The sequence below is a fragment of the Tupaia chinensis genome, unplaced genomic scaffold (genome assembly GCF_000334495.1).
Source record: "Tupaia chinensis unplaced genomic scaffold, TupChi_1.0 Scaffold000207_1, whole genome shotgun sequence".
NCBI lineage: Eukaryota > Metazoa > Chordata > Mammalia > Scandentia > Tupaiidae > Tupaia > Tupaia belangeri.
The window spans coordinates 1,643,671-1,667,459 of record NW_006159682.1 but is presented as its reverse complement, the minus strand read 5'-3'; the positions used below and the strand labels follow the sequence as shown (position 1 = coordinate 1,667,459).

The following is a 23,789-nucleotide window of genomic DNA, read 5'->3' as shown; positions in this document are numbered from 1 at the left end:
TTTGTTTTTCATGTGACCTTCTCTCATGCCTTCCTTGGTTGCAGGAAGGTATATATAGGTATCTGTAGATAAAAATTTATTTATAGACAAATAAACTTAATAAATTTGCTATATTGTATGTATGCTAGCTACATACACTATAGGAGAGAGATGAGGCAGGGATGGTGGTGAAAAAGCACCTCCACCCCAGGTGGGCACCATAAATTTCTTCTCCTCCATTCTCCTCTTAGGATTTTTATCATACATACATATGAGTTGGCATGTTTTTCAAATTGCCAGGTCTGGGCTTGAACCATGCAGTCAGCCATGCAGGATCCAGCTGCTTTAACCACTGTGCTACTGTCTGGCCCTAGAAAGGTATATATTAAAGAGGATTTTCTATGGATCTCATAATCAGCATCCCTAGAATTTCAAAGCACACATTACTTATAAGAAAGACCAAGGAGACCAGCAATAGAGTGGCAAGATGTGGTGCATTAGAAAAATAAGATTTGTTAAAAAAACTTATGATGGTGTTCCTTTGGACTGGCTTCACAATAGTTAATCACCTTTATATTGTTTTTTCTAACAATAGTTTTTTTCATAGACTGTTTATTGACAACTTATCTGAGTTAAATGCCTATTTTCTGAATAGCATTAATTAGATTAATGTAGAGGAAAACTTTTTTGTTTTTGTTTTTTAAACACAAATGTTTTGATTCTGATACAAATGTACCACCAGGCAATTATAATTGTAGTCTTAGGTAGTACTGTGGGAAGTATCCAAATCAGAGTTAAAAAGGCTCGTAAAACTGGTAATTTTAAATGATCTCAAAGAACATTGAAAAGGATAATCTATTTTAAAAAGAGTGAAGAATGTATTATAAACAGTTTAGCCATCATCTACATAAAGAGTGGCTTGTTCTCAATTGTAAGAGGCCATCACCTTTTATTCTTCCCCCCCTTCTCTTCCTTTCAGGACTATTAGGAAACTATTCACAAGTGCACCCTTGGACAATGCTGAGCAGTAATTATGACTTGCTGACAAAGAGATATGAACAATTACTGAGCCCATTTTGAAACCCTACACTAATAAAGTCATTAGATGCTGCCCTTGCCATGATCCTTCTAAAAGCTTCTGAAGTTACAAGAACACACGGCATTGTTTGCAGGGACAATTGCTGCTGGCAGAACGCAAACCTTGAGTTAAACCATGCTGCAAATTGATCTTGACATTCTGTTAAGACCGCCACTAAAAATCAAAAGCAGAGGAGAAAAGGAGAAAATGAGTGGGTAGGATGTAATCATGGAACAGGAGGGGTTCCTCCTCACCTTCTCTCCTCCCTCTTCACAAAACAAACCAGGGAGAAAATGACAAACTCTCCTGGTGTTTTGGAACCTTTATTTTAAAGCATTAATTAAGCCCTTGACCTGGGATGTTTAGGATGGCAATACACTTCCTTTAAAAGTATTGGAAGGAAAATGTTGCACAAACAAAATAAAAAAGTTTGGGGAAAATCATGTGGAAATCTGGAATGAGGGCTCTCTGAAAGTCATAGTACCCTGACTACAACATGTTTATCTGTTTTATCAGCTACCCTGCAGAATCTGGAAATTAACACTCTTCGTGTCTCCCATGCAGACCCCACACCTGGGCTATCTTCACTGGATCAAATGAAAGTGTAGGGTTAGAGTAACATGGTCAGCTAGGCTTCAGCCAGGCATGAACCACTGAGTAGTTTGAAATTAAGGGTAAGCCACTGTGAATATGGTTAATTACTGAGAGAGAAGGTACAGGTGAAGACAGCCTACTGATAATAAGTGCTTTAAGTCAATTAACTCTTGCCAAAGATTAAGCAATGTGGAAAACAATCACTTGAATATTAAGGCTAACAAGTACCTGTCAGCACAACAGTCGGAAGTTTGCAGTGACCTGAAATATTGCGCCCAAAGGCATTAAGTTCAAAAGCTAATATCCACAGGCAATAGAATTCTGTCTGTGAACACTGGTGCTGTGTATACAAAATTTAATACAATACTATGTATATGTTACATGTAACCTGTGTGACCCAAGCACTATCAGAAATTCCTAGGGAATGGTTTGTAGCTACTATGAGAACTGCTTAGAAATAGTGTGCAATGCCCAATTTAACACTTTGTAGCTGGTACACTGATGTGTGAAACACATTCACCTCAGGAACTTATATAGAAGCAACTCATCTGTAGTTCTCACAGCCAGCTGATTAACCAGTTGGCACTATCGTAGTCACATTCAGTGTTTAAGTTTTCTAGAATTAGATAATTGAAACCAGCACTAGCCTTGTGGGTTCTTTTGGCAACAAGAAATACCCACTGGTCCACTTATTGCTGGTTTCTACTGGTAGTTTGCTGTGCCACATACATGATGTTGCTTTCCTGGAAGAAGCAACTTTATCCCAGAACCCATAGCTTCACAGGGAGGGCAACTCATGTGCCAATGTTCCCATGTACCTGGTAGGTATCCAAATATCTTTAATAGAAAGAAACAAAGTAACATTTACTGTCCTATTGCTTTATACAGTAGTATTTAGTTAAGCCTCATGGTGTTTCAAAGGAACATGCCTGACTGATTGGCATATTTTACCATCTACCCAGTCTAGCACTCTGGTCTCATGGACATGTTTGCTTTCATCAATGCCACTGCTACTGCAAAAGGCTCATATGACCAACTGTGGTTCGAGTCCTGAACCTGGCAGCTTGCTTGCTTGCTTTCTCTCTCCGGTGAGTGCATGTGCCCTATAGCAAATTAAAATAATAAGAAAAATTAAGTAAATAATTCTAAGAAAAAAAAAGGGGTTAGTACTAGCTCCAAACAGACTAATTTGGGAGGCCAGCCGCTTCTGTGGTAACACAGAGGCTTGGTGATGTTGGGGTTAGGAACTCTGGAATCACTAGATGAACTCATCTGGGTTGGAATTCAAAGCCCATTTCCAGATGACCTGGGGGAACCCCAAGCATATGAGGATAGGTCATAATATTCAGGGGCCCTGCAAAGCCAGCAGAAGACAATGTACCCATTCTGAACATCTTTAGTTCATTCTATAAAAAGAGCGAAGGCTTTAGCTTTACTACTGGGAAAGAACAATTAGAGGGATATAACAGCATTTCGAATGCTCTTGCCAACATACAAGCCTTCTTTCCAATGATTACTTATTAGTATCAATATAGCACTTACTTTTTAAAAGGCAGTGTTTAGGGGCCAGCAGATGGTGTAATGGTTATGCTGCTGTACTATGACCTGGCCAACCATGGTTCAAGTCCTGGACTGGAGGCTTAACACTCACGCTGGGTAGGTGTGTGTGCATGCCTAAAATCCCAAGAGGAGAATGGAAAAGAAGGGATTGTGGCATGGCGGTCCCAAAGGGAGGGTGATTTCTTGCTTTCTATCTCTCTGGGGAGTGTACACACCTTATAGCAAAAATTTCCCAAAAAGGAAAAAAAAAAAAGGCAGTGTGTAAAGCAGTAGGATTTGTAACACACAGCTCCCCTAAAGAGCTGACAACTTACCAGGAAAATAAACAACAACCATGCAATGCAACAAGTGCTATTCCTATAAACTAGTATAGAGAATGTGCATTTTAACCTAGACAAAGGCAAGGGAAGAATGGGGACAGGCAAGACTTCCTGGAGGTGTTATCTGTCCTGAATTTTTATTTAAATTGTCAGAGGGTACTTGTGCTAACCAGAAAGAGAGAGAGAGAGAGAACATTCTCCCACACCTGATAGAGTGTGGTCATGCCACAACTCCTTCCCCTCCATTTCTTCATTCTCTTGGGATTTGGGGCAAACACACATCCTACACTTTTTTTAAGCCCTTGAGGCCAGAATTTGAACTGTCAGCCATGTGAGATCTGACACCCTCAACCACCCATAACCCTTAGACTATGGGACCTCTCCAGTTATCTGTCCTCAATTTTAAGAAATTCTTCTTTCATAGCCAAGCACTCACTAAGAATACATGGTATCCAAAAATATTTTTATTTTATTGTTAAATCCACTATGTTTTCCTACATGTTACACACCCATAAGAATATCTGATCTTGTCCCACCATAAGCATAGGCCAATGTTGGGATGAATCTAATTAACAAAGCAGCTTCTTTAGATCTGTCTGTCCTGGTTAGCTGACATTAATTCTCAACTTGATTTTGACTATACAGGATTACATTAACTGGCCAGCTCCCTCTAGTCTTGCTTTTCTCCACAATGATCTCAAACACTAACCCTCATTCCAGATACTTAATTATGAGGTTTTAAATACAAATACCTTCATGTAAAGAGCAGCACAATCTGCAATAGAATGCTACTAATATAAAAATCTCTGAATAGAGTAAAATTCTAATTTCATCTTTCTGAAGGTCATGTCTTTCAAGTCCTTCTCTGATCCTCAGTTGTAAAGCAACCCTTGAAGTTCATCTATACTGATAGTAACATGGACATACTTCATATTTTATGAGTAGAATATATTAGATATAATGCTGTTTTGCCTACTAGACTATCAGCGTTTTGTGGGTTAAGATTATGTCTTGTTCAATTTTTCATCCTTAGAGTAAAGCAAATTCCTAGTTCATATTAAATAGTCAGAGTTTACACAATTAATAAACATGAAGGAATACTTTTCTTAAGACATTTTTAGTTACTTCCAGATGATTTGCAGGATCTCCTTGTTTATAATTACCTGTTTTTAGTTCACTCATTCCTAGGTATATTCTACTATTTCTATCAGGATCACTGGTCAAATGGATATTCAAGCAATTGTACCTTCTAGCACCTCTTGACACTGCTAAGGGCTTTTGCCTACTGCTTTAAGAAAGAATAGCTCTGAAACTCAACTACACCTGTTTGACAACAACACTGCACATAATTTTCCAAGAAGGAAACCATGATTTAGATATGGAATACTGAAATTGTAAGCAGCATTCTTAGGTGGAATTTGAAGCACACATTTGTTAAATGCTTAAGGAATTTCTTCTATAATTTTAAAAAGAACCTTGTTTAATGGGATAAATAAAATGAATAAGGCATTTTAGGAGATCACAATTTAGGAGGAGCAAAGGTAACCACTAATTATGGCTGCAAAAGCTTGATGTCTCAGTTCATATTTGGAATGTTCCAAAATTAGATATTATTCCAATGCATCTTATACAGATATGAGTTGGCCAATTTAAGTAGTCAATTTAGAAAAAAGTCACTTGAATCATTTTATAAGAGTACAATTCAAACCATCAACACCACAGGACTTAGGACATTCTATACAAACTTGCTTTTTTTTTTTTTTTTTAAATTTCCTTTTGTCAAAAAAAATTGAAAATTTAATTAAAAAAAGAAGAATTTCTTCTATAATTTTAAAAAGAACCTTGTTTAATGGGATAAATAAAATGAATAAGGCATTTTAGGAGATCACAATTTAGGAGGAGCAAAGGTAACCACTAATTATGGCTGCAAAAGCTTGATGTCTCAGTTCATATTTGGAATGTTCCAAAATTAGATATTATTCCAATGCATCTTATACAGATATGAGTTGGCCAATTTAAGTAGTCAATTTAGAAAAAAGTCACTTGAATCATTTTATAAGAGTACAATTCAAACCATCAACACCACAGGACTTAGGACATTCTATACAAACTTGCTTTTTTTTTTTTTTTTAAATTTCCTTTTGTCAAAGAAATATGGAAATTTAATTGACAATAGCAAGTGATACTCATATTCGGATAATTTTACCAAAGTATTCACTTAGTACAATACCCTTCACTTACCTGCTACACACACAAAGAAAAATCACAGTAAATCCTGTGTGTAGGACTAATGATTCTACAGGCTTACTCAGAGTATTCCTTAAGCAAAAGTGTACTTGTTCAGCAAGTCCCTTCCCATCTTGGACATCAATGTCCCCAGTTAAAATATAGAGTCACAGTCCTAGAAAACCATGAAGAAAGTATCCTGACCAAATAGTTGACAGGTCAGGGTTTTCTAAATTTGTATGACTAGACTGAACTAGAATAGTCGGATCTGGGAATCAGACAAATTATTCACCAGAAATTTACTTCCAAACTGTTACATCTATCATAAAGAAATCCCAGTTCAAAGGAAACCCACAACGATTTTACTTGTTAATTCTAGAAATCTCTTCTGTATTTCTACATGCTAGTATGTCCCATTTCAGCTCTGTAGTAATACGCACCTTTTGATAGGTAGCCCACATATCAATAAATATTATTGCAAGCAGTCTTCTACTGGATTGAGAGTAAAAGTTTGAGGTTTTGTTACCCAAAGTTAAAAATAACAAATGGATGCTTTAAATGTATAATATGGACACAATTAGATTTGGGACAAAGGTGCCAAGTGTCCGAAATTCCAGAAAACACTGCAATCTTTACGCCCATTGCCCCATTTGTGGTGCCTATAAATGTTTCAACCGAATTTTTGAATGTATCTATTTTAAGCTTTTACTATCACATCTTTTAATTTTTGTGACCATTACTTAATAATAGGATATCACATTTTAAAAAATGTAAATTAAAATATCCTATCATACTTCATAGTTGGTCCTGCAATTCATTGAAAAATAGCTCTAAAGCCTTAAACAAGGCCTTTATTTAGTGTTTTTTAAAGTGTCATAAGGAGTTAATAGGACACAGCTGTACTGGCTCTTTCTAATAAGCAGCTTCTGTCGCTTTGGTCACCACAGGTGTCTCTGTAACCTGCAAACTCTTATTACTAGTGTATCAAAGTTGTGCTACTTAACAGACTTCTTTAGTAAAACATAACAAAGCAATTACATGGCTGTTGATTGCCAGTCATAAAAAAAAACCCTCAAACACTGTTTTTCAAAAGAAACTACACTGCAATTTTTTGTCATTGTAAAATAAAAGGAACTAAGGAATTAAATGGAGGATAGAACAAAATAACAGCATTACTACAGATGGTTTAGAAATAGTGTTTCCTTCTCCATCAAGTTGTGGATAAAAGAAAAGGAGGAGATTCCTTACTGCCAGTGAATGGCAATAGATTTAGCCAAGTCTCCAGTCTATGTATTTTGCCTCATGAAAGACCTTCGATGCTGCATTTTTATCTGTTTTTGGCACTGCTTTTCATCACCTTTAACTGAGTGTGAATAATAACCTGATTTAATTTAAACAAATACAGGTGCTAAAGGTTCTTTATTTATGTATAACAGGGAACATTTCCAAGGCAGAACGAAGTCATCCTATGAAATTTCCTAACCATTTGCTTAAAGAAATGAAGTATTAGATGAAGAAATTGCTCAACAATCTTTTGCCTCACATTTAAGGGAAGAATCATCTTTCTTTTCAGAATCTGATTGCATAAAACAAAGTCTAAATGATGACCAAAAATTCATTGAGCCATAAAATAATAAAAACACAAATCAGATGATTTCTAATTGTTCCTTAATCGCTTAAATTAGGTAACTATAATAGGCTTGCCTTGAAATGAATTAATTTAATCTCCTTGTTCATAAGCCCGCAGCCTGTGATTATGATTGTGTTAACACACCCAAAGTAGCATCATGGGATGTTATGGTCACATGTGTAATTAAACATGATAAAAATATTTTTCAGATGGGAAACTCAAATAGGCAAACTATGAAGAATTATTCATCACTTACAGATATGATTAACAAACTAAGTAAACGGATTCTGACAGCTAGGAAAGGGATTTTTTTCTTTCCTATTGAGAATATGGATGTATTGCTAGCTGTGTGCAAAAGAATGTGTGCAATAAAGCGATTACATCAATTAGCATATGCTAGAGTTAAGCTATTACCAACTCCACTGGACTGGTCCAAAATGTCCTGCCTTCTTCACTACAGTTATTAAAAAATTAACTACTAGGATTGTATATTAGACTTGTTTTGCTTTTTCTAAGCATCATCAAAAATGGTGATTTTTCTCTAATGTTCAACAACATACTAGAAATGTATTACATCTGTTTTATTACAAAAAAAAGATGAGAAAGATATTTTCATTTTCAGGTAATTCTCAAAAGTAGGAAGAGTCTTACAATTCAAGGTGTATTTTCACAACCATAAATAACTGCATGTGTTTGCTACAACATATAGTTTTTATCTAATAAAATGCAATGATCCACAATTTAATGTTGAGGATGAAAAATGTTTATGATGACAAAAAAAAACAAACACAATAATGACTTAAAAAATAAATAAACAGAAGCCAACTTATAACTTGTGAACAACAGTATTACCTTGCTCTATTGGCGTCCTTTGTCAAATCCCAAGCCCAGGTTATAAAATTTTGACTCAGATAAGAAACAATGGATTCAGCACAAAGCATTTGTGAGCAGAAAACGTTGGTTAGTACACTTTCATCGTGGTGGAGGTAGATAGCAAGAAGCTTTCTCTGAAATGAGAAAAGAATGATCATTTAAAATACCCACTAATAGTAAGATTTCTTGACTTTAAGAGAGGTATAATCAAACTATGTGAACAGCAAAGACAAAAATTAAATGCTATTTCTTTAAAGAGTACCTTATATTTAGAGTTCCTAAAGCATCTACCAATATGAATAAATTTTGTTTCCTTATACTCTAAAGCAGCTAGGATGACAATTTTGTTTATAGATCACTATCACAGATTTTTGTTAACATGTGTAAGCCTATCTCAAGCAACAGAATTGCATTTCTGTTAAGTAAAATAGATTTACCATTTTTCACATTTAATAGACACTTTATATGGGAGAGAAATATTAACCTTAAACTAATGAACTATACAGAAAAAAATATTCATTAAGGTTGGATGACAAAATTCCTCTTTTATTTTTTTTTACATTTTTCATATGAACACTGAACAGTCTCTTCTACTTGAAAGGAAAAGGTCTGCAATGAAGTTTTATGTTTCACAAGTACTTTAGCATCCTTAACATGTTTCATATTTTAAAGTCCTTATTTAAGAACACGTAACTCCTAACTGGCATTTGACAAAATGTTAACGATATCTAATTAACATGGATGCTTTTAGTTTATATTTCAAAAAATGTCGAGTGTGGGTTTTCATATAAAAAACTATCTTTCCCTTTGCCAAGATGAAACTTGCCTTTAAGAAATGACATGTACTTTCTTGAAAGTGCCCTGTCATAGCTGGATATTCAATAAAATACCTAAAACTAAATACTAAAATCAAACTACATAATTTGCAACATGTCAGCTTTATCAACAATGACATCAACAATGAAAGAGCCTAAATTGTTGCTGAATAACTTCTTCCTATTTCATAGAAGAGTTGGGTTTAAGAATAGTTACAATTACCAGGATAAAGAAAAATAAATTTTTATGGTTTAAAAAAAAAAATACAAGCCAATGAGTGAAATTCTGCCAAAGGAAAATCTCGGGAACATTTTAGGATCTTTCTCTTCATGTTAAATAAAGATGTAGTGACAGTCAATAAATGAACATTTGCTGTGTGGGATTCTAGACAAAAGGACACGTGTACAAAAATATTACACTCGTGCTAATTAGACACTAATAAAGTCTGATGCTTTGAATTATCCTGATAAAGAACCCAAATTACAATTACAATAGCAAAGTGATCACTACAATATTTTCCTCAAAGGCAAATTTTGTACCAGGTGAAGGTAGCCAGAGGTAGAATGTTAGATAACAATCTTCTATGAATAGTTACTTTTATAACCATTATCTAGCTACTTTAATCTCCAGAATAAACTTCTAAAATAAGTGTTCTTACTCTCATTAATATATGAGGAAACTGAGGTTGAGAAAACCAACTTGTCCCAAATTCCACAGCTGGTTAGTAAGTTACTCAGCTGGGATCAGAATCCAGATTGCCTGACTGTAAGTCCAGTGTTGTTTCTCTGACTACAGTGGTAGCAGGGAAATCAACTACATTGTAGTCACACTTTGTGGGAGTGCTCAGATAATACTGGGTTGTTGGAAGAGTCATGACACATTTTCGCATAGAAAAAATATGTCATGATTTTCCAACAACTTACTATGAGGATGTCAGACTATGTATAACATCAGTGTTTCTGGGCTTCAGAGACAGCATGTAACGGGAAGAAGGACAGGACACCTGGGTATTAAGTATTATAGTTCAGCTGATCCTACCCTGCTTCTATGTGTTAATTCATTTATTCATTCATTCAACCAGCATTTGTTGAAATACTCTTTGTGTCAGGTAGGCAATAAAATGGTAAATAAGAGAGACTCAGGGTTTCTTCATCTATGTTGATGTCTGTAGATAACAGCAGGTTTCTAGGAAGTTTGTAATTAGATACATTGTTGGAGAGATACTTATCTAATAAATTCATACTCATCCTTTAAGACTCAAAGCAAATGTTCCAATAAAATCTTCCCTGAGTACCTGAGTCTCTCTCTCTCTTCCCATTAGTATTTTAATTGTTTACCAGTTTTTCTTCTTGACTAAGTTTCTCAAAAGCAAAACTGGGTCCCTTTCAGTTTTTCTTGCATCAAACCAGAATAAGTCCCATCCTATTCTACAGACAAAATCTGAACGCTGACATCTACCATAGCCCACTAGCCAAAAAAGACACCTAATGGCAGCAACAATGGTAAATCAGTTTTAGTAAATGAATCGAGAAATGTGCTACTTTAGGAAAGCGAACATGAACCTGGCAGCACTAAAAATTTAGAGCTCCTCTTATGAGGCACTCTCTAGTTGAATAGACATAGGGATGTCAACCTCTAATTCAGCTTGATTGTATCTCAGCAACTACATTTAATGAGACACTGGGAACAAGAAAGCTGACCACTTTTAAATCAGCATATTTCTAACAATGGCAATGGCTAAACTTTAAAATGCCTATTTCTCTCAAGAACACTGCAATGGAACATTTAGACTTTGGGAAAGAGATTAGTAATTTACATTGCTATCTCACTGATTTAATTTAAATGCTCTTCCAAACCAAACACACATGTGCCGAAGAGGCAACTAAGAAACCCAACATGCAGAGTTCGCTATAAGTGCAGCCGACAGTGTTGACTGAAACTAAACTTGGAAATCCAGGGCACTAATGCACAATATCAAGCAATAAAACAGCATCTCTTTGGCAATATTTAATTTAAAAAGAAGAAAGAGGCAGGCGAAGATCAGGCACTGTCTGTTTTGGAGGATCAACCATTCTGCATTTCAAAGCATTGGTCCCTGCAATATCCAGGTTACTGTGCTAGAATCTCGACTATTATATCGCAGTTGTGAGAGGGAGGGCAAAGATGTGTTTACTCAGTGATTAGGCCCTTAGAATAAGCCTCTAGCTCCTAGAGAGACAGCTCACCACTTATTCATTTGGGCCAATTCACAAAGCCTAGGAAGATTAAACATCCATGCTGAGAAGACAAGCGAATGCAGACGGTAAAAAAGAAATAAAAATTCTTTAAAAACTCTGAGATGACTTCATTATTTTTCCACAAGGAAACTTTAGGAAAGTGTTTAGTTAGAGAAAAACCCACATTGACCTCTCTCTAAACCCTTAATCTTTCCTTTGTGGTGGCACTGCTTTGTGGTAAGCGACTGGCTCGCCTCGCCCCTCTTTTCACTGGAAGCTGAGAGAAAAAAAGGCTCTGGAGAAACAGTTTTCGTTCCAGGGACACAAACCCCTGACACTGTTAAACATGAGATGCCAGGAAAACACACTTAAAAAAATTCCCACTTTAAACTCTAAACTGAATGTGAGAAAGGAGATGATAAAAAGAGTATTAGAAGAGGATCTTCAGCCTGGGGGGTACTCTCATAATAGCTTTTGAAAGGGACATTGAATAATCTTAAAATAATCTTTTCCCTCTGACATAACTGTTGAACAACAGCAAAAAAATTTTCTGCTGCTACTGTGATAGTAAATAAAGAAAATATAAAGACTCCTAATAAAGTACAAATAATACTAAATTTGGGTTATATAAATCCCTAATTAAGTTATGGACACAGATACAAAGTCCAGACTTCTGATTATTTTACTGGGCTCAATTAAACACAGCCCAAATAAGTGAGAACTGAGTTTGGCATATCAACCAATCTAGGATAATTAAAATAGCAAAATCAGAAAGCTGCTTTTATAAAGAAAGGGCATCTAGCGCACAGAAAAAGCATAAGAAAATGTTTCAGTTTTCATTATTATAACCAGTTTTTCCTCTGGCCCATTAACAATTTAGTTCAATAACATTTACAGAGTACCTATGTTAAGCACTGAGAATATAAAGATGAACAAAACAAAGTTCCCTTGTCCTCAGAGACTTGGAGGGAAGGATGTATCTGGCAAAGCAAGCATTTAACTATAGTACCATACAGTAAGTGACAATATTTGGGACATTTCAAAGAATGCATTTTATTTGTCCTTTCTAATTTGACAGAGAGGATGTAAGTGTGGTGTATCATCCAAACAAGCAACCCTACACCATCGTCGGATTTCCACTTTGTGATCTACAGTTAACACAGTGTAAAGGCAAGTCTCTAATCTTTAAAGTAATAGAAAGCTCTGTTTTAGACTCAGTTCTGTCTTGGACCAGTTATAGGACCATGGGCAAGAGTTGTTATAAAGATTGTAGAAAAAGTAGGTTAAATACCTTTTAGGCTCTTAACAATGCCTGGTCCATAGTAGGTGCTAAATGAAAGGTAGCTTTTAGGATGAAGATTCCGGAACTATCCATGCAACATTAAGGGTTTTGAAAGCAATTTCAAGAGACATTATAGCCATGAAAATGTATTAAGGATTAAATGTCTCCTCCTTTATTCCTACTGCCAGGAGTGCCTGGATGCTTATTGTGTCCCTGCCTTCAGTGCCTCCCTCATTTTCACATTCAAACCCAGGAGCTAAGGGACTACATTGATGCTTAGGAAATGCCTAGCTGACAGCAACTAGCATGATTCCTCTTGAGCTACAGTAGCTAGTATGTTTAGACACTTAGTACCACAGAACCATAGAACATTAAAGCCAAAGAAATGAACTATGTCTCAGTATAAGCCAGGCACAGGACAGGCACTCAGGAAACATATGCTGATAAACTAAAAACAAAGCACCTCCTTCTGAATACCATAGCATATGCAATCTATGTGTTCAATGATTTTCAAGTCTATATAACAATTCCTAAAAATGGTGTTTTATACTTTTTATTTTTTTCAGTGTAAATTAGACTACTTTTTTTTGGTGTAAATTAGGACCTGACCTTCTCTCTTTTTCATCATCATTACCATAATAATCAGAATCATTATCACTATCATTCTTTTGTTTTTAAGTATGGGGATGGTTTATTAATACAAACTGATACACTGACCAGATAAACACTTATTATATATATATATATATATATATATATCACTCCCCCACCTCAGCAGGGGGGATGGCCACACTGTAATCCTTTCTCCTTCACTCTTCTCTCAGAATTTTGGGTACACACGCACTTGGCATGATTTTTAAGCTACAGGGTCCAAGACTCAAACCTTGATCAGCCATGTGGGAGTCTAGTGCCTTAAGCACTGTGCCACATGCTGGTCTTTGCAGAAATGTATTTGCTATTATGGTAGGCAAAATGATATATTAATGTAGTTTTGATCTGTATTATTTTTTTAAGAGAGAAAATTTTGCTATAGGGTATGTGCACTCGCTGGAGAGACAGAGACAAGAAAGTGAGAAATCACCCCCCAGAGGGAATGGCCACACTGCAATCCCTTCTCCTCCATTCTACTCTTGGGATTTTGAGCATGTATGCACATGCACCAAGCGTTGAGTTTCAAGCTGCTTGGTCTGGGACTTGAACCACAGTCGGCCATGTGGGAGTCCAGCGACATAACCATTATATTATCTGGTAGCCCCTGATCTGTACTTTTTAAATTATGAAAGCTATTTTATAAGTCATTTTTATTTACTTTACTGTGAAGTATTTTTATACTGTGTGTGTATACTATGGTTATTGCTATTTTCTTTCTGACTTTCAGAGTTCGTAAGTGTATATTTTAGAGAATTTAGCTTTTAGTTTTCAGGATCTTTAATAAAGATAGTATGTACTACTTAACATCAGAAATAATGTTAATCAGGGCCAGCAGGTGGTGTGGTGGTTGAGGTGCTGGACTTCCAGACGGCTGACTGTGATTCAAGTCCCAGATCTTGCAGTTTGCTTTTTCACTCTCTCTCTGTCTCTCTCTAGTGCATGCATGTGCACTGAAGTAAATAAGAAGAAAATACTAATAATGATAAATAAAATGAAAGAAAAGAAATAACATCAATCTTGCTTTGCCTTTTTCAATAGTTTTTAAATAAAAGATTATAAGAGATAAAGTATATATAAAATTAAGGTTCTATTAAAATGATACAGCCACATTTGTGTAAGCCTATGACAAAAGCGGTGTCCCCCCCCCGCCAATTTTGTTAGGTATTCTAAGGAGGGTAAGGGAGAAATAAGATACCAAAAGATAGGCACACATACTTAAAAGCAAACAGGCTAGAAAATTTAAAGCCAAAACATTTGTAAACCACCTTGTGCTATTACTGTACTGGGGTTTTCTAATCATTACTCAACACTATAGCTACACATACAAAATGAACAGAAGTTTTCCTATGTAAACAATTTCTCTCCTCCATTCCACCCTGCACAATTCTACCATATTACTTACTCCTGTATTATAGCTCTAAGAATGTCATCTTCTGGGACCAGCAGTTAGCGTAATGGCTATGTCGCTGGACTCCCATGTAGTCGATCGCAGTTCGAGTCCCGGACCTGGTGGCTTAAAGTCACACTGGGTGCGTGTACGTGTGGGCCTGAGATCCTTAGAGGAGAACGGAGGAGAAGGGATTGCAGCGTGGCCATCCCCCTGGGGGGTGATTTCTCGCTTTCTGTCTCTCTGTCTCTCTCTATCTTTCTGGTGAGCGCACATGCCCTATATCAAAAACCTCTCCAAAAAAAGAAAAAAAAAAGAATGTCATCTTCCTCTGTAAGAATTTTTAAAAGCAAGTCATTGCCTAACAACAATAAAAATGTCTTCAAGCCCAACCACTACAGCACAGGCATTAGGGTGTCTATATGCAATACTGGAGCCATAGGGGAAGGCCTGGGATTCAAACCCTGAGTTGTCCTGAATATGCTGGATGCACTCAGATCCTGGCTGGCTGGAAGGCTAGAAGATCATGGTAGTGTGACAAAATCCTTTGGGGGCTTTGTGTCTTCCTTATGAAAGAAAGAAACTTAAAAAAAAATCTTTAGCTGGCATTCAGGAACTTTCATGATGACCTCTTCCAACATGAGACAGAGTACTCTTCCAGGGAAGGAGAGTGTTCTCCCAGCCCTATCTCCTACTGCTCCCTTCACATACCCTATGTACCAACTAAATGAGTCTATTCATTTTCTCTAACATATACATGAGTAACTTGTCTACTGTTAAGGTAAGGATTCAATATGACAAGGTAGATTCATCACCAAGATATTTTTATCCCCATTTCAGAGAAAATAAACTGGAGGCTTCTTTAGCTGATGTAGTCAGTACCAAGGTCTACTTTCAAATCCAAATCTACCTGATTTATTCAATGTCCTGCTATAAGCAAGCTATCTCAAAGATATTTTACAAATTTTATTTTTAAACAACCTTGTGAGGTATGTATTATGCCTCAAGTTTTAAATGTAGCAACTGATGCTCAAGGTTGATTAAAGTGGCTGATAACACAGTTATTAGTAACTGTTTGTAAATGGGGAGCCAGATTCAAATCTGAGAATTCTGATTAATAATGTCTATTATATCTCTTAATTCTAAGCAAAAATGCCTAAGATTAGATATGATGCAAATTTCTTGAACTTACATGTGAAATACATAGAAATCCAATTTAGGTTTTTATCCTTTTAAAATAGGTAATATAAAGAACAAATACTTCCTAAGACTAGGGAGGGCCCTTTGGGAGAAGTGATATAAATATGGATAAACAATATGAATAGGAATTAGTCTTACTTTTGATATTTTAATAAATTTACCAATATTCTTTTTCAAATACGGTTTTAAAAAGATGATAAATATCACTAAGCTGGGAAGAAAGTTTTACATGGCAGGATCTTAAATGAAATCAATTAATTAACTTAAAAAATAATTGTGGGCCAGGAAGTAGGGTGGTGGTTAAGGCACTGGACTCTTACATGGCCAACCATGATTTGAATCCCAGACCCTGTAACTTGAAAATCATGCCTGGTATGTGTGTGTGCTCCAAATCCTGAGAGAATGGAGACAGGATTGCAGTGAGGCTATCCTTCCGGGGGTGGGGGGGGGTGATTTCTTTCCCTCTTTCTCTCTCTCCAGCAAGCTCACATGCCCTACAGCAAAAACGTAAAAATTATATATATATGTATATATAATTCACATACATATAAATATATATATATATATATATATATATATATATATATATACACATATATACGTGTGTGTGTGTGTGTGTGTGTGTGTGTGTATATTGGGGCCAGCAAGTGGTATGCTGGTTAAGGTGCTGGACTCCCACATGGCCAACCGTGGTCTGAGTCCCGGACCCAGCAGCTTGAAACTCGTGCATGTGTGCATGCATGTCCAAAATCCGGAGAAGAGAGTGCAAAAGAAGGGACTGTGGTGAGGCCATTCCCCCTGGCAGTAATTTCTCACTTCCTGTCTTTCTTGCAAGTGCACATGCCCTAATGCAAAAAAACTCTCTCTCCAAAAAAATAAATAAATAGGGACCAGCAGTAATGGCTATGTTGCTGGATTCCCATGTAGCCGACCATGGTTTGAGTCCCAGACTTGGTGGCTTAAACTCAGGCTGGGCACGTGTGTGCACATGCCCATGATCCCGAGAGGAGAATGGAGGAGAAGGGATTGTGCATGGCCACATTCCCTAGGGGGTGATTTCTTATTTTCTGTATCTCTGTCTCTCTCTTGTCTTTCTGGTGAGTGCACGTACCCTATAGCAAAAACCTCTCCAAAATAAATAAATAAATAAACAAACAAACAAAAATTGTGATACACACACTAAAGATGTTTACAATTTTAATCAGGCAGTTCTGATAACTAAGTTGGAAAACTGAAGGCAAATTCTAGACAGTGTTAACAATAAACTGTTCAGTGGAAACATTAACTACAAAACTGCATATTTGGTATGACTGTCTTAAGTAAAATACATCAATTTTTGACTGATATGTATATTTGTACATTTTTTAAAAAATGCATTTAAGGAGCTGGGAAGTAGTGTGGTGGTTGGGGTGCTGAACACCCACATGGTTGACCACAGTTTGAGTCCTGGACCTGGCAGTTTGCTTTTTCACTTTCCTTTTCTGTCTATGGTTTAAAAAGTAATAAAAAATGAAGTTAAATAAATGAATAATTCTTTTTTAAAACCACATTTAAAAAATAAAACCATAATAGTAGTTGTTTCCAGATTTGGAATTATGTGCTAATTTTCTACTTAAAATAAATGTATCATTTTCATTTTTACAACAAATACAGTATTTGTATAATGAAAACATTTTTCTAAAAAAAATCATATTAGCATCATAGGTCTTATCTCACACATGTACAGGATGCTGTCCTAGCTGTCATACAAAATTACTCTAAAAGACATCGCCCTGCCTTTAAGGAATTTAAATTGAAAAGATAACACAGACAAGATGAGCAGACTGAGCATATTTTCCAAAGCACAAAGAAATTTGTTTGCCTGGTTTTCTGGATGATGGGGTGCTAGAAACTCACCAACTACAGCTGTGGCTTCAGATCTGTGTATAACTTATTTTTGTTAAAAGACATTGATTAGTGATGGCATTGAGATTTCTTTCACCATGAGGCAGTAAAAATGACACTAGTTTAGAATGGGCTAATAAAAAAAATAAAACTTGCTAACTAACATACACTGTTAAAATGAAGTACTCATTTTGGCAGTGAAAATGCTCAAAGGGATTCTCAAAATTTCTTTCTAAAAGCATTCTCAGGCTAGTTCATAAATTGTTGGAGAGAATCAGTTTTGTTGTTTTATAAACGTTTCTCAAATTTGTCCAAAACTGTTTAATAGCACCTCCTATCTTAGACATGGTGCTAGGTACATTTATGGAGAACATCCCATTTAATGCTCAAAACATATCTACAGAGTAGATATTACTATCATCTCCTTTTTTATCAGATCAGAAACAGGCTCATTACATGTTTGGAGCTACATATCTACTAAATAGGAAAGTAGAAATTAATTGAGTACTGTTTCTTTGATTTATGCATACTATCTAGAAAGAAGCACTGGGTCTGAAGTCAGATCTATGGAGCTATAACAGGATTACTGATAGCAAAGTCCAGTCTCCCAAAAGTTGTTTGAGAAAGAAACCACCTTTCGCCTGGGAGATAAGTCTTGGCATTGGGAGTTTTAGTTAATACAAATATCTAATCATCTTCTAGAATATTAGTTTTTTTGTGTGTAGAAGAAGAGAATTCGGGGTCATCAGGCATGAGAGGTGGGGAAGCTATCCAAAAAAATAGAATCTTAACTTTAAGAAACTTCCAAGGAATCATGGTATAACCAGTGCTAACTCTTCTGCAACCTTAATTAAGGAAGCTAAACACTGGTTCTCACTTACAGAAAGGTAAAATCTAAGATCTGTTCAGAAAATACCCTTTTAAATGCCTCTAATGCTAAGGAATCACAGCCCCGTCCATGACTTGGCCCCCACTGTCTGTTTCATGTCTTTCAATGCAACTCTCTGTCCTGTAATTTTTTGCGCCAGTAACATCAAACTGGTATTAGTTCCCTCATTCTAGTCTTCCATTGCCTTTCCTATTGTTCATCCCTTTGTAGAGAATTCTGTTATTTGCCGAAGTATTTCTCATCTTATAAGGGTTTAGGTCAGATATAACACCTCTAGAAATCTCCACTCTATCCCCTAGCAAAGGTACATCTCTTCTTTGCTACTATAGAGTATTATATCAGGTCATCGGGAAAGTCATGAGGCATTTTTTTCATAGAAAAATGTCATGACTTTCCCAACCACCCAATACTATAAAAGTATAATGAATATACTCTATAAATATATATTATACATGAGTATATATGTACATAAAATATACAATATGAATAGGTTTATATTATCATATCTTTCCCACTAGACTGTGAGTTTACCAAAGGCAGGCAATCTCTAGATCCTTAGTTGGCCTTTTATAAATACAGTCCTCAAATGGGTGAACATTCTTCATAGTTAAGGTCAAGGACAGAGGTACTAGAACTGATCGATGTGTTACCATAAGTCACAACTTTGTCATGACATACTTAAAAGAAACACAAGAACTCAGAGTATCTGCTTTGCTGAAACTGGAGTTCTGCTTTAGACGGTATTGTAAATTCCTCAAGAAAAAGGCAGAAAGAACCATAAGTGCTCTCATCACCAAGTGCTCTCAAATGAAATCAGCTTGAAGCAGTTTTCATTAAGATGGATTGAATGTGGCATCGTGAGAAACACTTTATCAAATGTAGTGTTTTACTTAGTGATTAACTATATACCAGTTGATGAAGCTCCCCAAATCCTTTGTAATCCCACCACTCCAATAAACATTTAATGAGTATATAAGTTCAAAAAGCCTAGCAGAGGATTTAAACCTTCAATCTTGTTTTTATTTACTCTTGGAACTCAATTTCTCACTTCAAGTGACGAATGCTGGTGCTTGAGGCTCATCTGTTGCCCTGGTAAAATTAACGTGCCTCCCACAGTTTAAATTAAACATGTGATATTTAGGATGAAAGAAATTTAGCAAGAGTGCCACAGTATCGGTCACACTTGCCTTAAAATGTTTGAACGTTAGCAAACTGTTCTCTTAAAAATGATTCATTCAGAAGTTTTAAAAATATCATTGAATGAGATTTGTTTTAACTCTCAAATGTAAAATGTGAAAAGGAGAGACGATGTTTGCTCACTGAATCATGCAGTCCAGCAGCTGGCACTAAACACTAACATGTGGTGAGATAGTGAAAACCGCATTTACCACCCTGGCACATGTGAGTTCTTATTTGGTCTCTGCTATTTACTATTGATGGATAGACGTGTCGCTTTTCTGTTTTCTCATCTCTAAAATGGGAATATGGATATTTTGCCTATATCTCATTGGTTTGCTGTGAGAGTCAAATGAGATTTGTATAGGAAACTGGTAAACCATAAAGCATCACATCAATCGGAAGTAACATTATTCCTATGTCTAAGCAATTAAAAGGACAAGTATACAATCTAGTTGATGACTTTAATAAATGTACCTGCTTAATTTTGAATAATTTATCCACCAATGGATTTACATTGTATGTAAGTTCAGAAAAATGTAATTAACTACACATAAACTGTTGATGTCTAAATTGGAAAAGAGAAATGAGGAAAGCAATCAGCCCAGGCAAGAGAAGAAAGATAAAGATTCTGGGATCCCTATATACGGAAGAAGCAAATAAGGCAAACTTATATTTCTGAATCTAGGGATTGGGGATTTTCATTGCACTATTCTTTCTACCTTTTTTTTTTTGTATTAAAACACTTTTAATCATAAAAAGTTCAAATACTATACAAAAATATGTGGAGCCAGATGGTAGTGTGGTGTTTAAAGTGGCAGGATCCCACATGGCTGACTGTGTGGTTTGAGTCCCAGACTTGTTGGCCTGAAAAACAGGTCAAGCATGTGTGTGCCCCAAATCCCAAAATGAGAAAGGAGGAGTAGGGACTGCAGTGTGGCTATCCTCCCTGAGGGGAACTTTCTCTCCTTCCCTCTCTGGTGAGGACATATGCCCTACAGCAAAATAACAACAACAAAAAAGTGAAAAAAAGCTGTTACGATAGGATTCAACTTTATATTACATATCATAAACATTTCAGCAGTTGAGAGAAGTAAGTTTTAGCATGAATCTAATGTAACCAAACCATATAATTACGATCATGTGCTGCTTAATAACAAAGGTACGTTCTGTGACATGCATCATTAGGCACTGTGCAAATGTTGTGGTGTACTTATACTCACCCAGAGGCATAACCCACTATACATCTAGGCTGTAAAGAATAACCTACATGCCCTTTATGGGAATATGGTCTACGGTCATTATGTGGTGAATGGTTGTACATGAACCAATGATTTTCATCTGCTAAAATACCTAGACACTAATCAAAAGCAAATAACCAATTGTTTCATTAGAAATACCCAGGAGTTAACAAATGAGAATTTATGTTCCTCTGGGATTTAGCAGTCTGAATACATCCAAATGCCAATTTACTGTAAAAGATACTTAGTGAAAGTTCTTTTATTGTAATATACTGTATATTCAAGTATGGATATCTGCATTTAAAGCTATAATGTGTGTGATATATTATATATATACATATATATATGTATACACATGCATACATACATACACACACACACACATGCACACGCACACATAATATATCTTATAGATCTTTGAAATGGGATTTTAAAAATACCTATGTTTCCTTTGAGAGCTACAAGTTATGAAAGGTGCTGACACTTCCTGGTTACTTCAACTGTTCAGCAATCTTGCTACAAAGCAGACACAGATATATCTCAAATACACAAGTATTGATGAATGAATTAAAAACCTTTTATTTTTAAGCTATAATTACTCTTTTAATGTATTTATGTCCAATAAGTGATTACGTAAATATAATATCATGGTCATAGAATAAAAGATTCCATAGCCATGAAAAATCTGTTATTATTGGGGCCATCAGGTAGTATAGTGGTTAAGGTGCTAGACTCCCACATGGCTCACCACAGTTCAAGTCCTGGACCTGGTGGCTTGAAAATCACACTGGGCACGTGTGACTGTGTGCCCAAAAATCCCAAAAGGAGAATGGAGAACAGATTGTGGTATGGTCATCCCCCAAGGGGTGGTAATTTCTCACTTTCCCTCTCACTGTCTCTCTCTATAAAGTGCACAAGCCTAATGACAAAAATCTTAAAGGAAAAAGAAAAAAAAAGTCTTGTTATAATAAAGTGTTCATTCAGCATTATTTACAAAGCATTCTTGCAAAAAGTGTTGAACCTAAATCTAGCAAAGTTTTTAGGTCTAATATCCATTTTTTAGGAAATATAGAGAGAGGGGAAGTTAAATAATATCACAAGGAAACAATCATACAAATCCAGAATTTGGAACAATCTTTAAGTCATTTGGCCTATTTCTTCACAAAGCAAATGTCATGGAAAAACAGGGAGATACTGTGTTTGCTTAAAAGGGATTTAAAACATTTTAACACTCGAACACAACTTGTAATCCTTGGGAGAATTCTGGTTCAAAAAAATAGCTAAAAAGATATTCTAGAACAGATAAACTAGGAAAGATTGAATATGCACTGGATATTAGGTAATAATTGTTAATTTTTTAATGTATAATAATAGTATTGTGATTATGGAGGAGAATATCATCATTTCTTACAAAATTCATGTTGAAGTTTTTAGGGATAAATTATTATGTCTACAATTTGCTGTGAAATGTTTCAGCAAAAGACGATCAACATATAGCGTATCCTAAATGTTTTTGTGCAGTTTGAAAAACTTCAAAAGCTTAATGGCTGTAAACATACAAAATCATTTAAAACTTTATATTTATTTTACATTTTTTTCTTTAATACATTTTGAATAATTTTTATTAATTTCTGTTCTAGTCAATGTTTACCATTTTTCAATTGGAGAGGAAATAAAGCAAAAATTTATTATAAGAATTTATTCATCAAAATTATAAATCCAGGGCTAGCCCTATGGCCTAGAGGTTGGGGGAACTGGATTTCACATAGCCATCTATGGGGCTGGAATCCTGACCCCGGTCCAGTAGTTTGAAAAACATACTTGGCATATGTAAATGCATGCTCTGAATCCCAACAGGATGAAGAAGTGGAAAAGAAGAGATTGTGGTGTGACCATTCCTCATTGGGAGATGCTTTTTCCTCTCTGTCTTTTCGTCTCCCTCTGGCAAGCATACGCAGCCCCCCAGCAATTGAAAAAAAAAAAATCTATTATTCTTAGGATTTAAAAGTTTATTTTTTAATATACTTCATTAAGCTATCAATGATAGCTCTAAGTTTGATTACTGATCATTTTCAAACTCAATTTATTTCCTAGTTTGCTACAAGGCATATGCATTTGTCAAAGAGAGTCAGAAAGAGAGGAAAAGAGAGAGAATGGGAAAATGAGAAATCATCCCCCAGGGAGGATGGCCATGCCAAAGTCCCTTCTCCTCCATTCTCCTCTAGGGATTTTGGGCAGGCATGAACACATGTCCAGTGTGATTTTTAAGCCACCAGGTCCATGGCTTGAACTGCAGCCGGCCATGTGGGATCCAAATGCCTTAACCTCCACACCACCTGCTGCCTCAAAGTGTAATTTTTAATATTTGTTTTAAGATGAATTTTTCTTCATATCAGAATTTAACTTAAATGAGAAGTCTCAGAGATATCTGGTATTTTATTCTCAAAATTCCTCGTCCTCTTTAATTCTGACAACTTTCCCTGTTACTCCATGTACATGCTACGTCTTTACTTCCTCCCTTTCTTTTTTCCTTCATTCATTAAACATTTATTGAGTATAGCTATTTTGTAGAGACAGTCCCTGACAAAAGAAATTATATCTCTTGGGAAGATACATAGAATGGCTACTGATAAATATTATATTAAAATGTTAAGTGTAACAATAAGAGATGAGCAGAGGTTTGACCAGAAGTGGGTGAGTATGGCTAATGTGAGAGTGTGAAGAGCTAAGGAAAGGTTAAATCTTAGATTAAAAAAAAAAAGAGTAAGAATCATCTTGGAAAAGGGC

General features: G+C 35.8%; 1 protein-coding gene across 1 annotated transcript in view; it reads right to left on the bottom strand.

Moving 5' to 3' along the window:
- The window catches only part of FAF1 (Fas associated factor 1), a 470,502-nt gene that overhangs the window by 120,344 nt on the left and 326,369 nt on the right, over window positions 1–23,789 (bottom strand). The window contains exon 13 of the mRNA XM_006147256.2: window positions 8,240–8,394. Coding sequence (XP_006147318.1) covers window positions 8,240–8,394 — 155 coding nt within the window. The remainder of the gene's footprint in view (window positions 1–8,239; window positions 8,395–23,789) is intronic.